Genomic DNA, 24,938 nt, shown 5'->3' on the forward strand with positions numbered 1-24,938 from the left:
ACTGTTACTTTGTATAGTAGAAAGATGACTTTCAAGATTAAGGACCTGGGTGGTGGAAGTGTTTTCTTTCACTTGGTTGTTTTTAGTGATAGCAAGGACCCTCTGGAAGTTTGTTTTTTTTTTTTTTTTTAGGACAGAATTTTGAGTTCCTTTCATAATTAAGAGTTTTTGCTTGTTTATTTCTCACCAGAATTTACTTTTAATGCAATAATTTTTTTTTCCTTGAAAATCAGATTTTTAGTTAGAGAGCTTGCAGTTTGAATGATATCTAAAGTGGTAATTGTAATCAGCCTGATGTTATTTTTCCACTCTATTTGACACTTACTCCATTCTTTTCCTTTCCACGTTTCCCCCCACTTTCCCCTTTTTCTTTCACTCAGACGACAGAAGGCCAGGGAAAGGCAACAGAAATTGTTGGCTGAATTTGCCTCAAGGCAGAAAAGCTTCATGGAAACTGCCATGGATGTTGGTAAGTTTACTGTGATTAACTGCACTTAATTTTTTAAAAATTTTCATGTTAGTATTACTGTTTTACAGTTTAAAACAATCAAAAAAACCCCCAGACATATTCTACCACTATATCAGCTTCTGCACTAAATTTTTCTTAAGCTGCTTAAACTCATGTGTTCAGTATTATCTGTTGTAGAAAACATAAGTGTGAAGGAATAGGGTGAATGATCTGTTTAAAATATTTAAGAACAGCACATTACCGTTCATATATATGCTTTTTTTAAATTAGTATGCAGTGGATGAAGTAAGTAAATTAGTGTAATGTGTTCTAAAGTATTTCCTTTTTTATTAAAAAAAAAAAAAAAAACTTTCCAAAATTAGTCTATGTTGGAATTTTTTAATATGTAATTTAAGACTGCTTAAGAATGCATCACATTTTAATAAGATAAAGGTTTTTGCATTTTGAGTTTATGCATAGAATTGAGAAAAGCATTAAGTGAACATGTGCATTTTCTGTTACCTTCTGTTTATATTCTGTGGCATCTGTACAACGACACTGTCATTCAAACTTGCCTTCATATAACTAAGTGAAATTTAGGAAGAGTTGTGTTAATGAACTAGCATGGAACAGAATCCACTGTGCTGTCTGTAGCTGTTTGCAGGATAAATGTAAAAAAATATCTTACTAAGGGCAGCACATAGAAACACTTGAGACTGTCCAGTGAGTCAAAAACGTGTTGTAGAAGGCACCATGGGCCGCCTAGTCTGCTGGTATAGGTGCTTTTACATTTTTATTTTGGGAGTGTTTGTCTTGGTGTGAAGCTTGCGTATTATCATGTGCAACTTCATGCAGGAGATTTTGGAAACTGTGCTGCTCTTCAGGCTGATCTTGCTAAGAACAAAAATAAATCTCTCTGCCTCAGGTTAATAGTAGCCTTTAAAAAATACAGTGATATTTGTAACAATCGCTGTAAGTTTCATAAATATGAAATACAGTGTTTCAAAGCTGCAAAACTGTTTAATCAACTGTAACTTAGTGAAAAATCTGTAGACTGGTCTATTTCTGAAGTGGCTGATGTGATTTTGTGTTTCTTTCCCGTGATGTTGAGTCTCAGCAGGACCTCATTTTGTCCTTCAAGCTAATGCTCCTTAGCTAGTTTATAAAAAGAAGTGCAGAGTTTTAATGCAAGGTGACATATATTTCCTAACACTCAATCTTCTGAACCCAGATAGAAAAATAAATTAAGTACTGATCTCTAGAGAATAGATGTGCTGGGTCAGTACATATGATATTAGCATGCTAATGGCTGCTTTGATGCCTGCGAGCCACTTTGACGCACAGTGTATACAGCAGGAAATATGTTGACTAACGTCAGAGGTTGTAAATTGTATGTATTGTGTTCAGACACTTTTACACAACCCTTTGGGTTTTGGGATTTGGCTGAGTAGGGGAAAGAGCGGGAATGAATCATGCCTTTAAACTAGGGAGAATACAAAAAGGGGAGGTGGGAATCAGACAGCAATGTGTTCTGTGATGAAACAGGCTGTAGGAGACTGATGGGTGCTGGCTAGGAGGTGGGAAATGCTGAGATTATGTAACTTTGGGGCTCTTGTTCCTATTGGTACAGAAACTAAACAAAGAGCTAAATAACTCTTTTTAAAAAACATGGGAGCGTTCGAGTGCTTGACACCACCCTGGGTTTCTGTCATGGTTTAAATATTTTCATCCTTCAGTGATTTATTTATTTATTTATTTATTTTTTAATCTTTGTTCATATTTATCCAGATTTCTTTGTCCCTGTAAATTAGTATAGAAAAGTCCTGAAACTGTAAGGCTGTGGGGTTTGTTATGACATAGGATGAACCTTATTGTGCATTTCCCGTGCGATTCTCCTTCGTGTGCGTTGCCATCGTTAGGACAAGTGTGAGTGCAATGAATTAGTTTAAAACTGTCTCTTCAGAGATGGAAGCCATGAGCAACTTTGGTTGCTTTCCAAAGCATGATTAACAAGAGATACGCTCGCTGTCTCACATGGTTGCTGCCCACCTGGCAGGCTCAGGCCTAGCCTGGAGGTACTCTGGCCCTCCTCTCTCTCCCATCTTGGAGCGCTGCTTCATAAGGGTTCTGAGCTTGCCCTGGTTTGGCTGCTAGCAGGTTATGCTCAGAGGAAAACTGCAGGCTTATGCAAAAATTGTTTGAAAGATGGTGGGATAATATCCCCAAATGTATGGCTTTGCAAATAGCCAGTAAAGCATTCCTTCAGTGCTCAGTAAGGCAATGTTGTTCTGGGCCATAACGCACAAATGCTGTTTTCATCAGAATACCTTCTCAGTGTTGGGAAAAAGGTGGTGAGGGTTTGAGCTTCAGTGGAAGCAAAAGGAGGTGGTGTAGATTATTCTTCACCTTTTTTTGCACCTCTTACAGTCAAGGTAGTAATTAGGTTTGTATCAAAGCTAAACTAGAAGGAATTTAGTTATATTGCATTCAAAGTCCAAATATAAATATAAAAGGACATTTAATAGAATAATTGTTTCATTAAGCAGTCTAGAGCTTGGAATTTTTTAAATTGGATTTATGGCTTTTATTCTATGTTTCTGTCTTTTCTATATCTAATGGATAAAATGGCACTGCAACTTTGTTTTCTCTCATTATATCTGGAGGAAATTGGTTGATTAGGAAGCCCTCCTTGGTGCTGGAAATGTAGTGCCCATGGAATTCTGTTGTTTGCTGGAGTGGCCTAGCACCAGGTCTAAGCAGCTGGAAAGAAATGTGCATTCTGAAATTAAATTGGCCTGATTTTTTGATGCGCCTTTTATATGTAGTAAATAGAAGAAGATCATGCATACTGAATTGGTTTTAAATTTCTTTTATGTTTGAAGATCTGTATTTCTTTTCCTCAGGTTTAAAATAATGAATGAGACTTAGGAATGAATGATTTGTTATCAGTAAAATGTTACCTCGTTTCATGTACTTCAGCTGATTTGTTCAAAATCAAATTGTAGGAAGAGAATACAGTGTGGCACTTAATAAAATACTGAATGCGTGGATGTGTTTCATTTATGACATTTTAGGAAAAGATAAAAAATAAAAGGCAGCAGTTCTAAGGTCGTTCTCATATCATGTAACTCTGACATACAGGTATGTGTGAGTATGCTTTGCACAATTATGAGGTGATGTTAAATATGAAAAATAGCTTTAATGTTTTCTTTCTCATGTGTTTCAATTGCTGGGAGGTTTTCTGGCTGCTTGGACTTGAGCAATAAAAAAAATGTTTCAGTTGCTCTGCTGTTTTGTTCACTGTCATTGGACTGCCACTAGATGGTGATAAATGTGTGTACAATGTTAACAGCTGTAGGTCAAGGAAGATTGCAGTTCATTTTCATTCATATGACCCTCAGTAAGTGACTGAGAAATCCAAACATGCTAAAACAATGTAATTTTGATGCTGCCCTGTGAATGAAAACGTTGGAGTCCTTCATAGCAAAAAAAAAAAAAAAAGCATTCCTGTTCTATCCACTGTTCTGCATGAGATCTGTTGATAGATTGAAGGTTTTTGGGTTCTGTGTCCAGCACCTTGGCCTCCTTAGGGAGATGAAGCACGTGGCTGAAGGTTAGCAGGAAGTGTTTTTCTTTGGGAAACTTAGTGGGCAAGAACAGAAAGCATGTATACTCATATTCTAGATCAAGAGTCTTGATACCATGTGTTCCTAAGAAGTTAGGAGAGAATCACATAGTCCTAAGGTGGTTTTCTTCCAAACAAAAAAATAATTCTTAGCTTTATTTCTAGATGTTTTCAGCGGAGACAATCTCAAGCAGATTTTTGCACATCCTATTTGTATGCAATCTGCAGAAATAACTTTTGTACTTTTCTATGGCCATGCATAAAATTTCACTCAAACTAAGCTTAAGAAATTAGGAATGTGTGAGAACTGGTAAGAATTTTCACAATGTCTCCAAATAAAATCTTCCTCCACTTAACTTTGGTGGCATAATCTGATGATGGAACACAGCCCTGCAGGACCTGTGGTAACCGTCCCTGCTTTGGGGCTGTTGAACTAGAGGACCCCCAGAGGTCTGTGTCTTCTTTGGCCCTTCTGTGATATTAAACCAGCTGTACAAATACCAATATTGTCAATATTCCTTCTGTTTTGGTTGACGCTGTACCCTCCTCCACTTCCAAAACCCGTTACCATTGCTTGTCACATGGGCTGAGTCGCATCATTTGTGATTGCTTGAGTACTCTGAAGCTGATCTTTAGCCTTGTATGTTTGTCTGTGCCCTAGGAAATCACAATGTAGATCATTGGAAAAACACAAATTTTAGGTAGCAAGTTTTATATTATCCATTACCTTATACAGCATGACAACATATTACTTTGTTAATGCATTCCAAATTTTTGAAGACTGTCCAAGTTTCATTTAAAAAGAAGAATAATTTTATTATGTTTCCTTTAAACTATGTTTATCTTACAAAATGACTGGCAATTAAAATTGATGACTTAATCTGCATGTGAGTTGTCTCTGCATTTTTAAAATTGTTACTTTAGATTTATTCTGTCAATAATTAGATGGAAATAGTTACGAGGATCTCCAGTTTTAGCAGAGATTCTGTATTTATTTGCCCTTCATCTCAATGTATTCAGAGTTTTTGGGATAGTATCTAATTGAATAGAAGTTGCATCTTAGTTGTATAGATGTTTTAAAAAGATGAAGTTTAATACAAAAGTCTTGAATATGGGAAAATGTATATTTTCCTGCGTAGGTATCTTTATACTTGAAAGAGCAAGATTTGTTTCAAGTAGCCTTCAATATTTTTGTTCTAGATTTAACTAAAGAAATCGTTTTGGCATGTTTTTCACTACATCAGTGCAAGTGCAACTGGATTTCTTTCCCTTGGTTTTCTTTTCCCTTCTCAGAATCTCCAGATGCTGATATTGCCATGGAGATAGCTACATCAGAACAGCATGTTTCTGAGGCAATATATGATTGTGTTATTTGTGGACAAAGTGGGCCTTCTACTGAAGAAAGACCTACCGGGCTAGTTGTACTACTACAAGCATCTTCAGGTATGAATGTTTGACTTACAGATAAGCAGTGATTCTATAGCCTTTATAATGAACGCATAAATACTGTTGAGTATCATGAAGTGTAGAAAGACAATGAAGTCTTTTTTTTCTTTTTGAGGGTACTGGGAAATTTTAAATGTTTGGAAGAGTTGTTTAATTCCTTCATAATTTCTACAAACCCAGAAGTATATATAGAAAATAAGTTGCAGAAGAAAGAGAAAAGAAAATAGCTGTGTGCATATACAATTCCAGTGCAAAAGCACTGCTTTCATTATTAGTTTTTTAGTAATGTTTTTTACTGTCTTATTTCAACAGAACACATTGTAGCTGTAAGCTAGAGTATTCCTGCTTGTTTTCTTTATTCTTTGGTATATTGTTATTCATTACATTCTTTATTGTTTTTATTCTGTATACAGTGTTGGGTCAGTGCTGCAATAGCACTGAGCCAAAGAAACTGCCAACTACTGAGGAGGAGCAGATATATCCTTGGGATACCTGCGCAGCACTGCATGATGTGAGGCTTACGACTTTACAGCGATACTTTAAAGATGTAAGTATTTCACATGATTGAAACTAACACTTAAGAAATTAGTTGTGTGAAAAGGTAAATGAAAATACAACAGATTCCTCCTCGTAGCTTTTTACACTTAGTGAATACTTTGTCCTATTGTAATAGTCCACATGGATTACATTTGATAGGGTCCTTATTTTCATATGATGTGTAGCTTTCCCCTAGCTCTGTTTTTGGTATAGGTAACTACCATGTCTACAGATGTATATTTATTAAATATCCCGCCGATACTGTCTAGAAGAGAATATTTGACATTTTTGCATGACCACATAATTGAGATGCATTTTTGCTGGCTTAAGTGTTATTTTCAAAACACCGGCTTTCTTGTGGCCATTCTGTGAACCCAGTCAAGGAATTACTGTTGGTAGTAAGTAGTTCAGCAAGAGAGAGAAAACAGAACTGTTTTGACCTGTAAAAGCTTTCTGAACCACCATAAAGTGAAGATGAGTGAACGGAAAGGAGGGGCCAGCAAAAGAAAGTCCTGTTCTGCTATATCCTGAATGTTGCGCAAAATTCAGTAAGTTCAGATGTGCATTCACTGATACATTATTATCTGTTTTGAAGTCTATTAGCTGTTCCAAAGAGAGTTCTGCTTTGCTTCATGAAGCTAACAGCAGTACATCACGATTTCTCATATTTAATTTTGAGAGCAGTTCTTGTTACTTAACAGGACTCGTTCACTGTTAGACCTTCATGGAAACGCTGCCTGTTATTTTCCTTGCTACTGGATAAATCAGCTGTGTAAGACAATATAATTCTGTCATGAGGTATCATTCTGGAAGAGGAGGTGTATCCTATGATGTGCTGGCTCTTGGGCTGGTCTAACCAAATAAGCATTTCCAAGCTTAGATACTGGCTTTAAAGAGGAAAAAAAAAATCGCATTTTTCCACTTCTGTGCAGTAACATTAACAACAGACGAGTCTAAGACACGCTATAATGCAGTGAGCAAATGCATCCTGCTTTCAAAAATTTCAGTCATTAACATTATTTGAATTAAGCTATTTCTACTTTCAAGTTTCTAGGTCAGTACAGTGCTAAAATATGTCTCAGCGTGAAAGAATTAATCCTTAAATTACTTTTGGCATAAAAATGGAAACATCTGATAGTGTCTTGAGTGGCTTGTTCAGCTGAGCTAAGCATTAAAAGTCCTTTGTTTATCATCTGTGTCCTTCCCAGTGAGTGTCCTTCCTCTAACAACAGATTTCCGAGCACAGATTTCTTGCCTCCTGATAGGAACATTTTTTAGTTATGAAACATGTTATAGTTTATTCTACCTGCAAAGGGAAAAACTAGGAAAAAGCTGTATTCTATGTACAAATTAGTTAGCTGTAAATCTTTTTCTCTTGTTTAAATGTTTAATTGGAATTTCCATCTGTCTATGAAATAAATTACTTATTCGGGAATCGGAGAGTAATTATAGTCAATAATTAGGTTGACTGTATCTATATAGTTTACAAGCATATTTTCAAGAATTCCTCATTGTAAGCTTGCCAATGGTGACTGTTTTTTCAGTTCATTACTTTTTCAAGAGCTACCCACTGTTTAAGTTTGAAATGTGGGCTGTTAAGTGCAATATTTGAGTAAGGTTCATGTTTTCAAAGCATTCCTAGTATAAAACCTAATTCACTAAACCTAGTAACACATGATTGCCTGTATGTTGTATTATTGAAAGTGTTGCTCAACAACTCATCAAAAAAAAACCACACTGAATTTTAATAACAGATTGGCATTAAGTTACATAACTGAGTTGGTTATTGAATTTACTATATAAAAAAACTAAATAAAATCCATTGCAGGAGCATGTTGCTATTGTACATGGGAAAGCCAGGCTTGTATTATTGGAATAGGTAGTATAAGTATAAAGCTAAGTATAGTATAAAGTATAAAGATCTAAGTATAAATTCTCATAGTGTACTGCAAGAAACTCTTTGTAGAGGTCGTAGTCTTAAGTGATAAGAAGTACAAAATTTAATTGAAGTGATGAGCTCTGTTGGAAAGAATAATGTTATGGCATACATGTGAGTTATTAGTATAAGTAAATACCGTATGAAAATATATACTTTTTTTTTTTATTTCCATAATATATATCTTTTAAATTATGTTATTTGCATGCAGTGTTGTTTTTTAATTGTAAAATATGCTGTGGTGGATATCTTTTATAACCTTTATACATATTCCATTTATTTATTTATTTAGAGTTCCTGCCTGCAAGCAGTCTCAATAGGCTGGGAAGGAGGTGTTTATGTACAAACCTGTGGTCACACTTTACACATTGATTGTCATAAATCTTACATGGAGTCTTTACGGGTAAGTAAAACTGCAGATTGTCTTTTTTCACTTGGATTTATATAGTTCTCAATGAATTCAGTTGGATTTATGCTGTCCAATTCAGAGAAAAATGACTTGGTACTTACGTTTTGCATCAATGGACAAATTGCTTTTATTACCATTCCAAACCATAGATTTCTTATTACCCCTTGAAGTTACTAACAAAAGTACTTTGTTTTATAACTTATTTAGATATATCGGGAAATAATGCTTGACTAAAGTAACATTGTCATTAAAAAGTGAAATCCATGTTGTTTCTTTTTTTTTTTTCTGACATGCATGTTCACTTAGTGCATTTCTCATGTTTTCATTTGTTTCTGTTGAATAAATTCCTGTTTTGGTGTTCAGTGTATAGTAGAAATCACCCAGGAATTGAAGAAAAAAGATGTATTTCAAAAGCATAAACTTAGTGTCAAAACTGACTTTTCATATATGGTCTGAGAAAATGGGATGATGTTTCTATTTATGTTGCTGGCCTCTTTTTGCAGCCCAAGTGCAGATCTTAGAATGTTACTAGAAAAAGAAAAGTGGTAGGACGTCATCAGATTAAGCAATTATTTATTTCTGTATTATTTAGTGCAATAAAATAAAGACTAAATCATGATTTTTTTCAATGTGGAACTGCTTTTTTATTGAAAACAATTTATGTGATAATTCCTTAGTTTTGTTTTGTTCATAGCTTTTCTCAAAATAGAAACAAAGTCTATGACAACATTCTGTAGTTAACTATCAGCATTGTTCATCATGTGAAATTCACCTTTAGAGGATTTGGAGTCTGAGCCACGTTTGGATTCAATAATAAATTGTTCTTTTCCATTTAACTGTAAAAATACCTCTAGGGGTAATTGTGTCATCAAGGTAATAAAGTAAAATTTGGACTTTCCCTGTAGAATCTCACTTCACAGAATTTTAGAAAAGTAACATTTTTCTTCATATAGATACTGATTTCCTTTCCTGGTGGCTTCTTACCTAAACACCAGATAAAATTTTACTCATCTCATTCAAGATTTATGTATTGAACTTTTGGCCCCAGTTTCTATCACTGCTAGCTGAATTAGCATGTAGTAATTTTGGCTATTTGTAGCATTCCTAGTACCAAAATGATTTATAGACTTTATGTGGATAAATATGATCAGAGGTCAGCATCCAGAAAAGCACGTGCAAGTTTACCAGAATGTCTTGGCATAGGGGCCAATTGCTTGATATTTAAGTTATAATTTGACTTGATTACTTAAGTTTCTTGGTCTGTATTTACTCAAACATATTTAAGTACTTTGTGACTGAAAATGAAACTATCTTTTGACAAATGAAAAGGTGTTATGAAAGGAATATCAAATTTGATGGGAAGTATCAGAGACAGCATGCATGAGTTGTTCGAAGTACCACACTGAAGTATTGTGTATTTTCTTATCTATTTTGTTGTAAACATTGAGGAGTACTTAAAATTAGAAATATTAGTTGAGTTAGAGGATTGTAGCAGTCTGTAGTAGAGCTTTACACTTCATCAAGTGAGAATTATTCTTTCTTTACAGTTTTTGGTTTGAGTTTCTGTTAATCAATACACCTAGAACTATGAAGTCTAATCTTGAGCAGATTTCAGCTACATCTTCTTTATTTCCTTTTAGAATGACCAGGTCCTCCAGGGTTTTTCAGTCGACAAAGGGGAATTTACTTGTCCTCTCTGTAGGCAGTTTGCTAACAGCGTTCTTCCTTGTTATCCTGGAAACAACGTGGAAAGAAGCCTTTGGCAAAGTCATAGTAACAAGTGCATGCAAGATCTTGTACAGGAAGTGGAAGATCTTCAAGAACAGCTGGGAACTTTCCCAGTAAGCATCAGTGTAAGGCAGAAAGATCCTTGTTAATTTGCCTCTATGTATCAGTTTTACCTTATATTGTATTTGTGACCTCTTAGAAATGCAACAAAGTGGGAAGCTTCATTTTGTTTTTATACACAAGATAACATTATTTCATTGTTTGATCAAAATGTTTCAAGCACTTGTAACATTTATTGGATTGCTTGCTAGAGTAAGCCATAAAAAAGAAAGCAAAAATGTGATTTGTAACTTTTTGTGGATTGCATTTTCACTTATCTCCATCGTTATTTACATAGAACTGAGTGATATAATATTAAATTAATTTGTCATTTCTTTACGATATAAAAATATCAATATCCTTCTGACTGGAAGCTGTTGAAAGAATGTTAAGAGCAGTTTAAGATGTAGATTATTTGTTGTACTTGGAGTGTAGTTTACCAGATGTCCACGTATTGCAAAGCTTCACCAGGCCTTTTTTTTTTTCTTTTTTTTTAAATCTTCCAGTCTCGATGGAGGTGTGTTATTTTCATGTCCTTGTGCAATGCAGATACTGTCTGAAATAATGCAAGGTGAAGAATCTCACTGCTTGCACTGTTCTCAGAGTCACAAAAACCTGTAACGTTCTGTGAGACAGAATATTGACTTCTAATGCCTGTTTTTTACATAACTGTGAATGTATTCATATAAACATAAATGTACTAAACTTCGTGATCAGCTGTTGAACTTCTTTGAGTAAAACTAACTGAACTTTTGTGTCCTTGTTCATAGTCTGAAACTAACCTCAGTAAAGAAATGGAATCTGTAATGAAAGACATAAAAAGTACCACACAGAAGAAGTATACAGATTACAGCAAGAGTCCTGGATCCCCTGACAATGACTTTCTGTTTATGTATTCAGTAGCCAGGTGAGTATGCTTTTTTGTATTATAAGTTCATCGCTAATGGTATTAACCAAACAAGTTTTCTTCTTGTAAGTAAATAAATTTTAAAAAGTATTGCACTCTCCACAAAGCACTTCTTCAGCACTTAGTACATGCAGATTTTGTTTTCTGATTTTCATATGCAGGCATGCACAAGATAGAGTGATGTGTCTCTGTTCACTTTTAGTATATGCAGTGGAGGTGCAAAACGTGGAGACCATCTTGTCTGCTGCTTATCTCGTCTGTTTTTTTGTTTAAGGCTTTGCTCTTTTTTTTTTTTTTTTTTGGCTGAATTTATTTTCTTCCTTCCTTTCCAAGCTGTTAAATATTCTTTGCTGTTATTCAGAGCATTAGACTATTTCTGTATCACTGCTGTATTGATGCTTTTTAAATCATGAGATGTTTTTAATCTCTTCATCAGACATAAGTTTTCTTTACTTAATTGGGGCTCACAGAAGGAGCCTCTCCTACGTCAGCAGCTGGAGTTTTCTTCTCATATGGTTAATGTTTGTTTTTTTCTAGAAAGTTTCAAAACTACCAGTATTTTTCTGGGCTGTGTGATTCCACACATATTGCTGTCACTATCACAGCCAGGAGAGCCAAGAAAAGGAAATGGTTCCTGCTCTGGCCATGCTGTTAATTTTAATATGCTCTAAATAGTTAATCTTTTTGGACTTACTGTTATACAAGGCTTTCTCAGAAGATGATGCTGAAATAAACCAAATAATTTTCTAGATCCTGACTTTCCTACTTCCTGTAGGGAAGCTGCTGACTGCAGAGAATGTGTAAGAATGCACGTGATATAACCCAGTAGCCTTTCTTTTTTTAGTTCTTTGTACTCTTCCTGATACAAGGTAAAGAAACAGGCAGTATCTGCATACCTCTTGTTTCCTTGATAGTTTCTTTTATGAAAGCCCACAAAGAGATGTGAAGGTGAGCTATTTTTTAATTAGGAGTCTGCACAACTTATTAAATCTGTTTTCTCAGGTTTTTTTTTTTTTCTACGGGTAAGAAGATAAAGCCACTGTTCTACAAAAGTCTTTGTTTCAGTGAATGGCGCAAATAATTTTTTAGGTAGAGGAAACTGTCTCTTGTATAGATTTTTATCCTGTTTTCTTCCTGTTGAGGGGGCTGAGGTGGAACAGTGGAGCACAGGTGTCTCTGAAATATCCTTTGTTATCAGATACCAGATATCTATGAGTGATACCAGATAACAGTTTTTCTTCTTTGAGAGACTAGACAGCGAGAGCTCTGTATCCCTTCAGTAGAGAGCAGGTGGTATGCAAGTTTTTATTATCAGATTCTCTAGGCAAAAGGGAGCTTGAATAGGCAGAAGATACACTAGTTCTTCTCAAAAGTGACTGGGGCCGTGTCTGATGTAGACCATCTTACAGTGAGATGTGTTTCAGTTTAACAGAAGATGCTTTTCCTATTATGTGCTATTCTATCAAGGCTTCAGTGTGCCTCAAAGGAGCTGTCTTAGGAGAAAGGCTAATATTTAGCTTTTCATGAAAGCTGAACTATGAGCTCCTGCCTTTGAGGGGCTTGGGGCAGTGGAGAAGTGAGAATTAGTATGCCATGTGTGAGGAAGTATTTGATTCCAGAAATCTCTCTGTACGTTATGTAGAGTGAAGAATACATCAGGAAGAGTTTCTTCAGAATGGTCTTAAAGTTTTGTTTTGTCAGAGTACGTATGTCTTGGTGAATGGAAAATTGAACATACTGGATCTAGAAGTGTTCTTATACATTGAGGTAGTGCCTTTTGACTTAATTTTTAAAAAATGCTTTAATGGGAAGCTGTCATTACTTTTGTTCTCTAAATTAGTTACCAAAAGATTTCTATAAATCAAACATACTGGTTTCATTTATATTCCCATGATGAACTGGCACGTACTGATGTACGGTTGCTATTTTGTCCACTAATATGAAATCCCTGCTTCCTTGCTGGTAGATTTTTAGAAGTTCAGTGAGCACTGCGAATCGCTTGAAGAGTGGAAAATTCCCCTGTCACACAGATGTCCTTATCAGCAGCAACCAGATGGAGCTCTGAGCAGGCACATTATCAATGTTAAATTGCCTTTTTTCTGAATAGGGAGGATTAAAGCATTCCTTCAGAAATGGGTGGCATAAGCTGCAAACTTAGGCACAGTAATATTGTGAATTGTAACTATTTTAGAAACATATGAAAGTGTCTTAATAAACACTGCATATCAATAATATATTGTTCTTTCAAACTGATGGTGCTGAAATTTTAAAGAAATATTCTAAGTAGTCTTCCTTTGGTTTCTTCATAAACATGCGTGCACGGGAGGATGTTCTAAGTGAAATATATTATGCATATAATTTTTGAATAGATTTTAATGTGTACTCAATCATGTTGTAATGAAAATAAAGTTGTTTAATTTTACCCAAAGGACTAAAACTGAGCTTTGCATTTCGGATTAAATAAGCAGAAGTACAGACTTACTCCTTCCTTCTAGTTAAACGAACGTATGTTGATTTGCTTAAACAGCCTATAAGAGAGCATAATGCAAATTGTTTGCTCCCAGTCTTAAGGGTAAAAGATAATGCAGTACCAAAACATCCAATTCCAAAATCAAACAAAGCTGTTGAATATAGCTGAAACAATTGATGCCCAAGTATCAGATTACAGTAATACGGAGAAAGCAAGCATCAATGTGGCATGCAGAGATTTAGTGACAGCTCCTGTGTCATACTAATGAGCTGCATGAATACCAGCGTTTTGCTCAGAATTAACCTCTAGTGCTTTTATTAACTAACTTAGCAGCAAAGATCAGTACTTCCATTATAATCTAAGCTATTTTTATACTTAGAGACTTGATGGCATACTCATTGTCGTGGCTTTTTGTTTAAAGCAAAACAAAAGCCCAGCCTTTAAAGAGAGCACTTTTCAGGCATATCTGATTGAATGAAATTTAATAAAGCTGTGCATTTTCTTTTCAAAATTGCACGTAAGTTCCCTTATTTTCAGGGAGTGTGTGGACAGAAGCTTCCATGTTAAGAGAGTTGTGATTGAGAAATAAGTGAAAGTTAATATGGGGCTTATTAATTGAACCATTTTAGATGACGTATGGCAGTGTCGTGATGTTTGCTTTATCCTGAGACATATTTTGACAGTATCCAAAACTAAAGGTATGTTCACAGCATTCTTGAGATTAGTATGTGGTGACACTCATGTCTCCAAAAGCCTGTAGAATGCTATTCCAACACTGTTAACGTTTTTCATGCAGAACAAACCTGGAACTTGAGCTTGTCCATCGAGGAGGCAATTTGTGCTCAGGAGGTGCAAGCACAGCTGGAAAAAGATCATGTTTAAGTAAGTCTTGTTTTTTTTGAAGTGCAATACTGATTATGAGAAGACTGAACAAAATGTCTGATTCTTTTTTAATCTTTTAAAACAATATTAACTTTCTTCTTTGAAGAACCTTTCTTCTGCTGCAGCAGGTCTTTATTTTTGTTACAATTTGAGAAATCTGAAGTATAATTTTCACAAGTTATTAGAGCTATTCATGTATTGCAAGTGTAATCAATTTAGAAAGCAATTGTCACAGTGTCCATGTAGTATTTTCTAATTATTTTATGTTTTTGTGAGTTAATATAGTAAGTATTTTAAGGATGAAGCAAAACTTGTGTACAAAGCAGGAAAGCTTTGTTTCACTCTTGCAATTGCTAATAATAGTTTTATATATATATTTATTATTTATATATATATTTATTAATAAATAGTTTTATAAAAAGGTGTGTGTGTGTATATATATATATACACATATATATATGTACATATATATATATATATATATATATATCATTATATATTTATATACATCTTTTTTTTCCTCTGAGTGCTAGCATAGCTCATCATAGCAACAGGTTTCTAAAGATGGTGTCCCCCATTTTAGTTTCTGTAACTCTTCAACTGATGGGAGAGTTTTGCAACTTTTTTTCAGTAGAATCTCTCAAATCTTTATTGTTCTTAAAACTTCAATAAGCAGCAAATAAAGCATTTGTTGTTGACAGAAGTAATTTATTTTCTTAACATAAAATCTCTTTTACTGGGTTGTAAACTATTAGGAACGTTGGGTTTTTTTTTTTTGGTCAGGAGAAATTGGAAAGCCTGTCAGAATACTATTGCTAATAATACTTATTTGAATTGAGCTTATGTTGCTGCAGCAGTAGGAGATTTAGTACTAAAAACGCCAGAAAACTTGGGTCCATCTCTGCCTTTTGGCACATTATCTCTGGACAGTGCTTTCCTCACCATTTGAGGTGATGAGCCATCAAATAAATCCTATCATGTACTGGTGTTGTCTGTGTCTGCACCAGACCAGGAGTCTTCTGTTACCACTAGCAAAGGGAGTTCAGTTGATTTCATTAAGTGAAATAATAATAATAGATAATATCATCAGGTTTTGAAAGGGCATGACTTTACAGAAAATGGTGGAACTATGAGAGGGCTGGACAGCTTCTTCAGTGTATACCTGTATAGCTCCATTGTTTCTGTTTGAACTGTATCAATTGATGCCAAAGGAGGATCTGCCTCAAAGTAAAAAATAAATTCTACTGAGCTGAAGGCATGGTAGCTGGCTGTAAGTGGTTTATGCAATACGTTATTTAATTCTTCTACTTTCTTCTATTTTCTGCACCATCCCTTCAACCTCACCTTGCATAAAGAAGGTCTTTTAAGTACTTCTGTGCTACTTTAAAAGGAGCAATCTATTGGCTGACAACTAGTGAAAAGATCAGTGAGGATTTTATATATATATATATATGTGTGTGTGTGTGTGTGTGTGTGTATCTCAAGTCTTGAAATGCATGTAGAACGTGTTTGTCATTGGGGATGTTTGTTTTTGGAGAATTCCCAAATTGGAAATTGTATGTGGAGAATGCATCTTCACTGGAGAGTTGCATTGTGCTGGATAATGACTTAAACGGGACAGATCACGTCTAAGTACACATATCATACTTTCCTATTTTCCAGCACTTCTAATATTTTGCCAGTAACACTGTATGTATTTTAAAGAATGAATCACTGCCTGTTCACTAGAATAGGTGACTTCCTATAAGTTTTGTTTATGCCAGTGAAATAGGTATGTTCCTCACAACTGAAAAATATGGAAAGTCGTCTTAATGAAGATTTAAATAAGATTACATAAACTATTGGTTTTAGAAGTATGTATTTACAAAATATTAAATGTTTATGAAATGCATAATTCTTCAGCATTATCGAATCATACAATCATTTCAGTTGGAAGGGACCCTTAAAGGTCATCTAGTTCATCTCCCTGAAAATGAAAGCATGGAATTTTTGTGTAGAGTGCCTCTCTTCTGTAAAAGAACAGAGCTCGAGGGAATGTTACTGATTGTTTTGATCTTATTATTTCTTGATAAAACATACAACTCTTTACTATCTGGGTTTTAATACTTTCAGTTGTGATAATTCGGGACATATTTTGCTAGCAGCATTTCCAGACTGTGCATTAGTTATCTATGTAAAGAATAAAATACTACGATAAACTTCAACTTGTGAATCTTCTTCAGAATTTTTGTGTGTAGGCATGGGAATATTTTCCCCCTGTGAGCCAATTCAAGTGTTTTCATACACTGAAACTCTTTATTACAATCTTTTTTTGTTCCTTTCTTGAATTGTATACTTCTGCTGGCCAAATGTTCTAGGTAAAAACTCTATTTCCTTCCTCAGCTTTATTATTGTAAGGGTTCTAGTGTGTATCTTCTGCTGTGAGGAGGTAGGGACAGTATCTAAAAGCAATGCATTAGCTTTTTGCACACTATAGAGTGATTATATTTTTCATATGTAGTGTAGTGTAAATATCTAACTTGCTCTCAGAAAACTGAAGGCCATGAAAGTGTTTGGGTGTAAGGCACATGAAATGGACGTGGTGCGCTTTAAGCAGTGCGGAGACACAAATATCATCTGGTCATTGTTAAAATGTTCACATGCTGATTTTATGTACCGGATTAGTACTTTTTAAAATTGTCTTGTAGTAAACGAATCATATTTAATCTTGCAATGAAATTGACTCATTTTTAATGTAAGGTTATAAGGGTCCATTTAGAACAGAGCCATACTCTTCTTCTATTTAGTGCTAATAATTTAGTTTTGGACGGTAATCTAAATATGACTGAAAATCTAAATATGGCTGCAGAATTTCTTTTCCATATATACAGCAGAGTTTGTTTCAGCAAAGCAATTATGCAATTATGTATTTTCTTCATTGCCTCTTTCATACAGTTGCATTTATGGGGGGGGGAAAAAGGATGTTACTCTTCAGATATATACCTGATTGTATAATAAGGTATAAGATGATTTTCTTTTGGTAGTCTTTTCTTCCAAGAGATATTCCTGGTTGGATGGTTTCAGTTTTTACTTAGACTGTACCATCAACTTCTTAATTACCATACGTGGTGAGCTAAGAATGATTGAGAAGACTCCCACCCCCTCTAGAACGTATGTGCTGTTTGCTTAGTCTTGCTTGTACAGCACTGAAGCTGCTTTTGGTTTTATTTTTAAACACGGTTCATTGTATAGCAAAAGTAACTTAAACTATAAGCAGTTCTTTTCTGATGAGGTAATGAGGCATCTCCTGTGATTAAGCACACTGCTCCGTACTGCTCTTGTGACAACTGTAAAGTTTGACGATTAGATGTAGCAGAGCACAGCATGTTGTCCCAGATGAGCTGCTGAGCAACAGGCGTCAGCGCAGGCAGTGGGAACAAATAGGTCACGAGCTGCCTTAATGATTGTGCCATGAGGGCAGCTGCTCTTGGGATGTGAAATTAAGAATGATTAATGTAGATGCTTGCGTCGGTGATCGAGTTTGTGTGACAAGAATGCTGAAGAAAATGTGACTGCAACAGTTCCATTTTCAAGCATGTGTGTGGGGGGTGTTGTGTGTGCAGGCAGGAGCGTGTTACTGCACAGAAGTCATAAAGGCAGAAAGTAGAGGTGTATCTTAAGGGCCTCACTGTAGTTCAAATCTACAGCCTTATTCTCTGTTGGTTTTAGGGAATGATGGTCATATGTAATTATGTAATGATTGCCCAGGCCTTTCTTTTCTGCTTTATGATGATTGAGAACCAATGGTTTTTGTTTTTGTTTCTGTTGTTTTGTACTTACAGAGCATCTTCAGAACACAATATTAAGGCTGAGCAATTAGTAGTTCTTACCACTGATGTATATTTCTCTTAAATTTATGTAGAAATATTTCTGTGTGACTTCTACTCTAGTAATTTTGGTGAATGTTTCTGGAAAATTCTAACTAGATCTTTCTGGTTTTTGGTTACTGCTGTTATTATTTCTTTTTCCCTTTGCCGTAAGAATAGGCTTGGGGTTTTTTTTGGTGTGGGTTTTTTTTTTTTGTTGTTGTTGTTTTGTTTTGTTTTACAGGAAGGATTAAATTCTCCTGTCCTCTTGCTCCAGCTTCCCTATGTGGAGCTCTTCCTCCTTACGCTCCCTATAGCTCACAGAATCTGGCATCTTGGCATCAAATGCACTAATTGGAAGAGGCATTCACTTACAAGTGGGCATCAAAAAAGTATTTGGGACTCATATAATCTGGCCTTAAATAAAGCATCCAGGACCATTACACCTTCTGTGATGGTTCTTACCACTGAGGAGCTATAATTTCACTTTTTTTGAATTATTAATATTATTTTCCTTTTTCTGTTCATTCATTGTTGCTCAGTGCAACAATCCTTCTTCCTGTAATCTACTAATACAAATATGTTTGCAGGTAGTGCTCTGCAGTCACTGAAAGAAAAAAAAAAAGTTTTTTTTCTACAATTTAGAGGCATCCATTCCTTCTAACTTTGAAACAGCAGTTCTTCTCACAAACGAATGATCCCAATTATTTGTAAAAAAGTTAATATCTGGCATTCATGTCTGGTATGAGAGGGATAAAGAGTAAGGTACCTTCTATATAAGGAAAAAAGCATTCCACTGCTAAAGTAGATTTCATGCACTGACAAGTTTAATACAGAGAATAATTAGTTGCTTCATCAACAATTAAGACTTCAGATTTAGGCTCTTCTTAATTTTCACAATTCTTTTCTTCACTGATTTCAACCTACTGGATCATTGATGAGTGGAAAGATGCTATCAGCAGGTCTTTGCAGCTGCTTTTGCTAAGTGGACCACACAAAAGCTCTACAAGGAGAAAAAATTCTTCAATTCCCATGTTAACAGTCAATTCCCATCTGCTTCTATCATGTGCTTTTTGTTGTGACCTTGACAGCTGCAGTGGTGGTTGTGGATGAAGAAGTGCTCTGAGTCTGGTAAGGTCTTCACACAGCAGTTGGCACAAGGCTGAGTTCTGTACCCCTTGTGGTGAACTGCTTTACTGCTGCATTTCAAATAAAAATAGTCATTTCTGGAAATAAAAAAAGAAAGGATTGGATCACAATAGCAAAGTGGAGATATTCATGTGGTCAGGATGTGTTATTTAGATCCATCTAAAACACAATTTCGGAACTGCGGAATTAACGTGTCATCTAGACTTCTGCAACCAAAACAAGGTCAAGTAATAGTTAATTTTCAGATTTAGTACAGCACACTGTTATACACTGAAGTGATGTTAGTGACAGATAAAAATCTGATTTCAACTTTGTTCATGAGAGATTTTACTTTATGGTCAAGAGACTGGCAAAAAGAGAAGAAAATAAATTACAGCAAAAAAAAAACAAATATAAATTTGAGATCACTTAGGCAAAGATCAAACCAAGATTACTAGTGAGCTCAGAACTTGCAGCTGTATTCAACTTTGTGAATGACTTCTGCTGTCAGTTCAGCATGACATTGTTATAAATTCTGCCATTCATCTGTCAAATCCACATCTGGTCATCTCTGAATTTAACTTTGTTTTGTGTTGTGCATGCCAGGATTAACATGAAAAGAGCTATGAAATCCCCCCCCCCCTTTTTTTTTTTTTATAGACTCATGCTTGCAGAGTGTTTTTAAGAGCTCTGTCAACATCTGTGAAGTGAGCATGCTTTAATATTGAAAACAGTAAGCAAAGCAACTGCAGGTGCTAGTGCAGGCAGTTTGTGGATATATAGACAAAATACTCACTATCTTTTTTTATGAGAGAGGAAATGTTTGAATGCTTTCTCTAACAAATTCAACCCCAGTGCGAAGATAATGCCTCTTATTAAAGTACCAGTTCCAATTCATTTCATTGCTTCTCTCTTACGACACTGGTAAGTTTGGGAAGTAGAGCTGGTAAAGGAAGAGCTGAAAAAAATGTACCAAGAGCAGCAGCATATGGAACAATAGCTTTATTTTTCTGATTTTAGGAATGGAATTAGGAAAGGCTAAAATGAATCAGAGCTAACACTGATGTCTAACTGAATATTTTTCTACTCTGTTTCAATGAGAATGTTATTTGGAAGATGGAGCTAGTCCTTCCCACTTATGAAGATCTTTTAGAGAACCAGCTATGATGTGTTGGGAATGCCAGGAGGCAGGGTGTCGTGTTTTTGTGACCTTGCTTTCTGTTCCCCCAAGGGCTGGGCAGGGTTATTAATGGGCCCTTGTCACCTTCCTGCTGTGCTAATATTTGTTGTGGCTGGGTTTTTTGTTTGGTTTTGTTTTTAAAATACACTTACATTTTCTCTCTTTAAAACTTCTAAGCAGAGGTAAAGGGAGAATGTTCTGTTATTTTATGTCTGCATTTCAGAGTGAAATATTTACATGAATACGTAAGAGGAAAACTTCTGGTGTTTGTGGCCTATGGCAGATTTCTGTCAGTCTCATAAGCACAAGAACACTTATCAGGTACCCTGACCATAAAGAAGTTGCCTCTTCTAAATTCTCAGTGCTCTGGTGATATCCTTTTGCTTTCCACAACTGCACTGTAGGTGCTGTTAAATTTGAGGTGAAGCAGTGGAATTCAGTCAGTTAGTAAATAAATAAAATAAAAAACTATGGCAAAATGAGAGTATGTAATTAAGCACTTACCGTGAACTTTAAACCATGGCATGAGCTTAAAACATGCTGTAACTTCTCTGTCAAATATCAGTTGTTGTGCCCTCATGCTGTGACATAAAATCGAAGAGTGTTTGTGAAGAAATAAACCTTTGTGTCTTCCTTTGGGCAATCCTTAGCTTCAAGTACTTCTTACAGATCTTCTCAGGAATGCGAATGCCGTAGGAGCAGACAGAGATGCGCGGGTGCACAGAGGCAGGCTCTCCAGCAGTGCTGCCATGGGTGGAAGCGGGGCTCCTTTTGTACCTGGAGTCAGAGCTGGCTGAGTCATGTCGCACTGACTTGGAGACTATCACAGTGTTAAGTCATTTCATACAAAATACTTTGTGAAAGGTCACTGTGTCTCACTACTTACTTCCCAGCTTTACACTTACGTGCTATGCGATGCGTAGTAAAGTGGTGATGGCTGCCTTGTGGCATATGAAAAATCTTGTAAACTTGCTGACCTCAATATTTCTGTTCAGATTCAGTTGATGTTGCAGTGTGTCTTGACTCTATAATGTTACCTGCTTGGAGGTTACAGGTACATTCTCTCCTTCTAGGGTTTGATACTTGCCTGCTTCATTTTGTGTTAGTGGAGTCTCAGGAAGGTAGCTATTAAAGGACAAGAGGGTTGATTAATTACGCTAAGAATTTTATTTTTTGCATAGTTGTCCCTTTCTGCCTGAAGTCAGGAGTGTTTTTGGAAAAAGCTGACATTCATTTTCATAGCACGGAGGCTAAGAGGGTAGGAATTAATGCTTTCATGGCTCTCATTCTAAACAAAAATAAATGAACCAGTTGTAGATTTATGAAACATCAGTATAATTTCAGGGTTTTGAAGTCTGTCAGCAAAGCGGTGTTTTGCAAGAATCTCTTGCCAGGAGAAAAGATGACTTATTTTGTCCTCATTGACTGTTTTTATTCAGAAAGCAGGTGACAGCAATCAATTCCAATGCCATCTACATCTCCAATTATTTTGCAAACCCCAGGAGCTAATTACAGCCCTCAGGCTCTGACAGTCAGCTGACTTCATCATGCGACTTTTTTGGCAATTGCATCCCTCTGAGTAATTGTCTATTTGTGGAAAATAAATTAATAGCTACTATTTCTACTTAAAAGAGCGACCTGTGAGAGAGTGTGTAGGTTGAGCAAGTAGGTTGTAGAAAAAGGAGAGAGATTAAGAGAGTGGGAGGCAAAGGGATTAGCTGAAAGAATAAGAATCTTGGGAAAGGAGAGGGAGGAAAGAGAGGGGAAACGTGTCAAGATACTGTGGCAAAAAAATGAAAATGAAAGATATGGAGAGAAAGGAAGCAGTCTCCCAGAAGAGTGAGCAGGAGAAACAGAAAGCAAGGCATAGTGTGGCAGGAGGAAAGAACTGAGAAAAATCATGGAAAATAATACTTTGAGATATGGCTTTGCTGTACGTTTTGCCCAGATTGTGACTGTGTTGTAAGCACAGAGAAAGAATTGACATCTGACATTCTTACTGTACTTAGCTCTCTGAAAATGCTGTCTGTATAAATTGTGCTTGTCTTCTTGGCTTTAGAGGAGTAGATTGGATTTTGTCTATAGTTGTGCTGATCAATAAAAAGAGAATTTTCATTTTTGTTTTCTGTAGCAGTTTGAAAGCTGTGCATTTTAATGCATGGTACTGCAATAATGTGTATGAACAATTAAGTACACTTGCTTTTTTCAGAGACATCTGGAATTGCTTTGCAGATAATATTTTTTACACAGTGACTGTACAGGTGTTTTTGAAAACTATCAACAAACTTTGCCTGCAGGTTATGTACAAATCTTCTCCATTGTGAACGCTGTTGCTGTTTTAGTGTCACTGTGGCGTGAAGATGTTTGTGTTCCAAAAGTTATCTACAAAATAATCTTGTGAAGCCCAGAGGAATAATAACCTTTAAGAATGAAGGACTAGAGCAATCCTGCTACAAGGCAGCATTTCCAAAAATGTTTTAGGTTAATTTCAGATACGTTCAACACAGAAATTATGTATGAGAGAAAAGAATAAAAGCCTTTTGTGTTAAGAGTGTATGTGTTTTTAAGAACAATAATAATGGCACCTTCATGTGAAATACTTCATATTATTGTGTATAATAATCAGGAGTTTGTCTTCTCCACCCCTCAGATCAGCTGTTCCATGTGTTGGCCATGCACATGCGCCTCTACAGTATTGACTCTGCGTACAATCCTTGGAGGAAACTAACCCAGACGATGCAAGATAAAAATTCAGAGCAAGTATTTTAACTTACCAAATATCAGTTTTATTTTATTAACAAAGCATTCTTTCAGCAGAGTTTTGAGTATCTTTCTGTCTTAGTTTAAATTCTTTGTGAGGTAGGCTTATGAATTTAACATCTGAAATTGTGCATATATGTTCGTAATAATAAATGTTACAATTTCTTTTACATAAAATCAGACACTTTCCAGTTTTTAGTTAATACTTAAATATACCATTTTCAAGCTTAAATACATGGAGATTTCTGGCTGTTGGGTAAGAGGCTTGATGTAATTCTTGGTATGGATGCTGGATGAAACTTATGCTGATACTGAATTCATAAAGCTGTTACAGAAATGATATAAGTAGGCCTAATACAAGTGAGAAATAATTCTGTTGTAAGTTGAAGGTTTCATCATGCTTTTTATTTGAAACAAGTTATTCACCTGAGTCTGATTTTGTAACATTAACCTTGCATAGCATATGGAGCTGTACAAGGATTAGCAGTACAATACATAGAGCAATGTATCTGTCTTATATGAGGACTAGTCCTAACCTTACGTTAGACCCTTTGCTTTTCAGATTCTACCTTGACAGTGAGCAGAAAAAACGTGTATTAAAACCTTCTTTCTTTCCTAAAATGAGACTCTTTATTCTGAATTTTTTCCTTAGCTTTAACATCACAGGAGGAAAGCAATATTTCTTTTTAATCCCAGAACCTTGCCCAAGTTCTTCAGAACTAGGATCTCCACTTTATAGCTTGAAGCAGTGTTGAAAGCTGTCTTTTTAGTTCCTGTCCAACTGGATGTGTGTTGGTGTGTTTCTAGGATCCTGAAGTGAAGAGCATCGTGATATTTCAAACTTTAATCTAGAGTAGCAATGTAGTAATTCTATTGTAAAAATGAGGAAAAAAAGTCCTGAAACGTTTGTGCTTGCTTTTAATTTGAGATTTTACTGTTGGGTTTCTTGGTTCTAGGCCTTCTTTGCTATCAGTGTTAGATCACTTCAGGAAGAATTTCTGTTAATCAGCTCTAATTAATCTACTATTAAAGCAATGAGAATCTGAAAACCCATCTTATTCAACATACGTTCAAGCCTCTTTTTAACTTTGTTTTCATGCAGTTCTGTTCTGACCTATATTGAACAGTAGAACAAGGTTAATAAATTTGGACTATGGTTGCTGAGTTATATCAGGAAATTAAGACCGTTTTGACAGACTATTTACAGAGTGGCTGTGGAACTGATCTTGCATTTGTGATTTTGGTATTTGAAGAGCTTGCTGGCTTTGGAAATATTAACAGAGGGTCTGTTTTTTCTGTATGTCTTCCAAAACACCAACTTTCTTCACTTTTAGAGACTTGGTGGAATTCATCATGCATTGATTGCGTCAAAGTTAGATTGTGGCAGGTAAAATATAGTTAAGTCAGTCTGCATTTAGTTAGATATTTCTGTGTTAACAAATGAATGGTAATATGGAACCTAACAGTATGATTTCCTAGACGTAGTATGTGTTGGGAATGCATTTGAGCACTTCTGTTTTCTGCACTGGTTTTCAGGA

At 35.6% G+C, this 24,938-nt stretch overlaps 1 protein-coding gene across 2 annotated transcripts in view; it reads left to right on the forward strand.

The window, feature by feature from the left end:
• Window positions 1-24,938, forward strand: part of UBR3 (ubiquitin protein ligase E3 component n-recognin 3) — a 94,542-nt gene that overhangs the window by 46,210 nt on the left and 23,394 nt on the right. For both annotated transcript variants that reach the window (XM_042874406.1, XM_042874407.1), the window contains 8 exons: window positions 381-469; window positions 5,367-5,516; window positions 5,933-6,066; window positions 8,285-8,395; window positions 10,042-10,254; window positions 10,999-11,135; window positions 14,402-14,487; window positions 23,291-23,396. In XM_042874406.1, the coding sequence (XP_042730340.1) occupies window positions 381-469; window positions 5,367-5,516; window positions 5,933-6,066; window positions 8,285-8,395; window positions 10,042-10,254; window positions 10,999-11,135; window positions 14,402-14,487; window positions 23,291-23,396 (1,026 nt within the window). The remainder of the gene's footprint in view (window positions 1-380; window positions 470-5,366; window positions 5,517-5,932; window positions 6,067-8,284; window positions 8,396-10,041; window positions 10,255-10,998; window positions 11,136-14,401; window positions 14,488-23,290; window positions 23,397-24,938) is intronic.

The sequence above is a fragment of the Lagopus leucura genome, unplaced genomic scaffold, assembly GCF_019238085.1.
Source record: "Lagopus leucura isolate 7727_CA_CO unplaced genomic scaffold, USGS_WTPT01 Super-Scaffold_100012, whole genome shotgun sequence".
Classification (NCBI taxonomy): domain Eukaryota; kingdom Metazoa; phylum Chordata; class Aves; order Galliformes; family Phasianidae; genus Lagopus; species Lagopus leucura.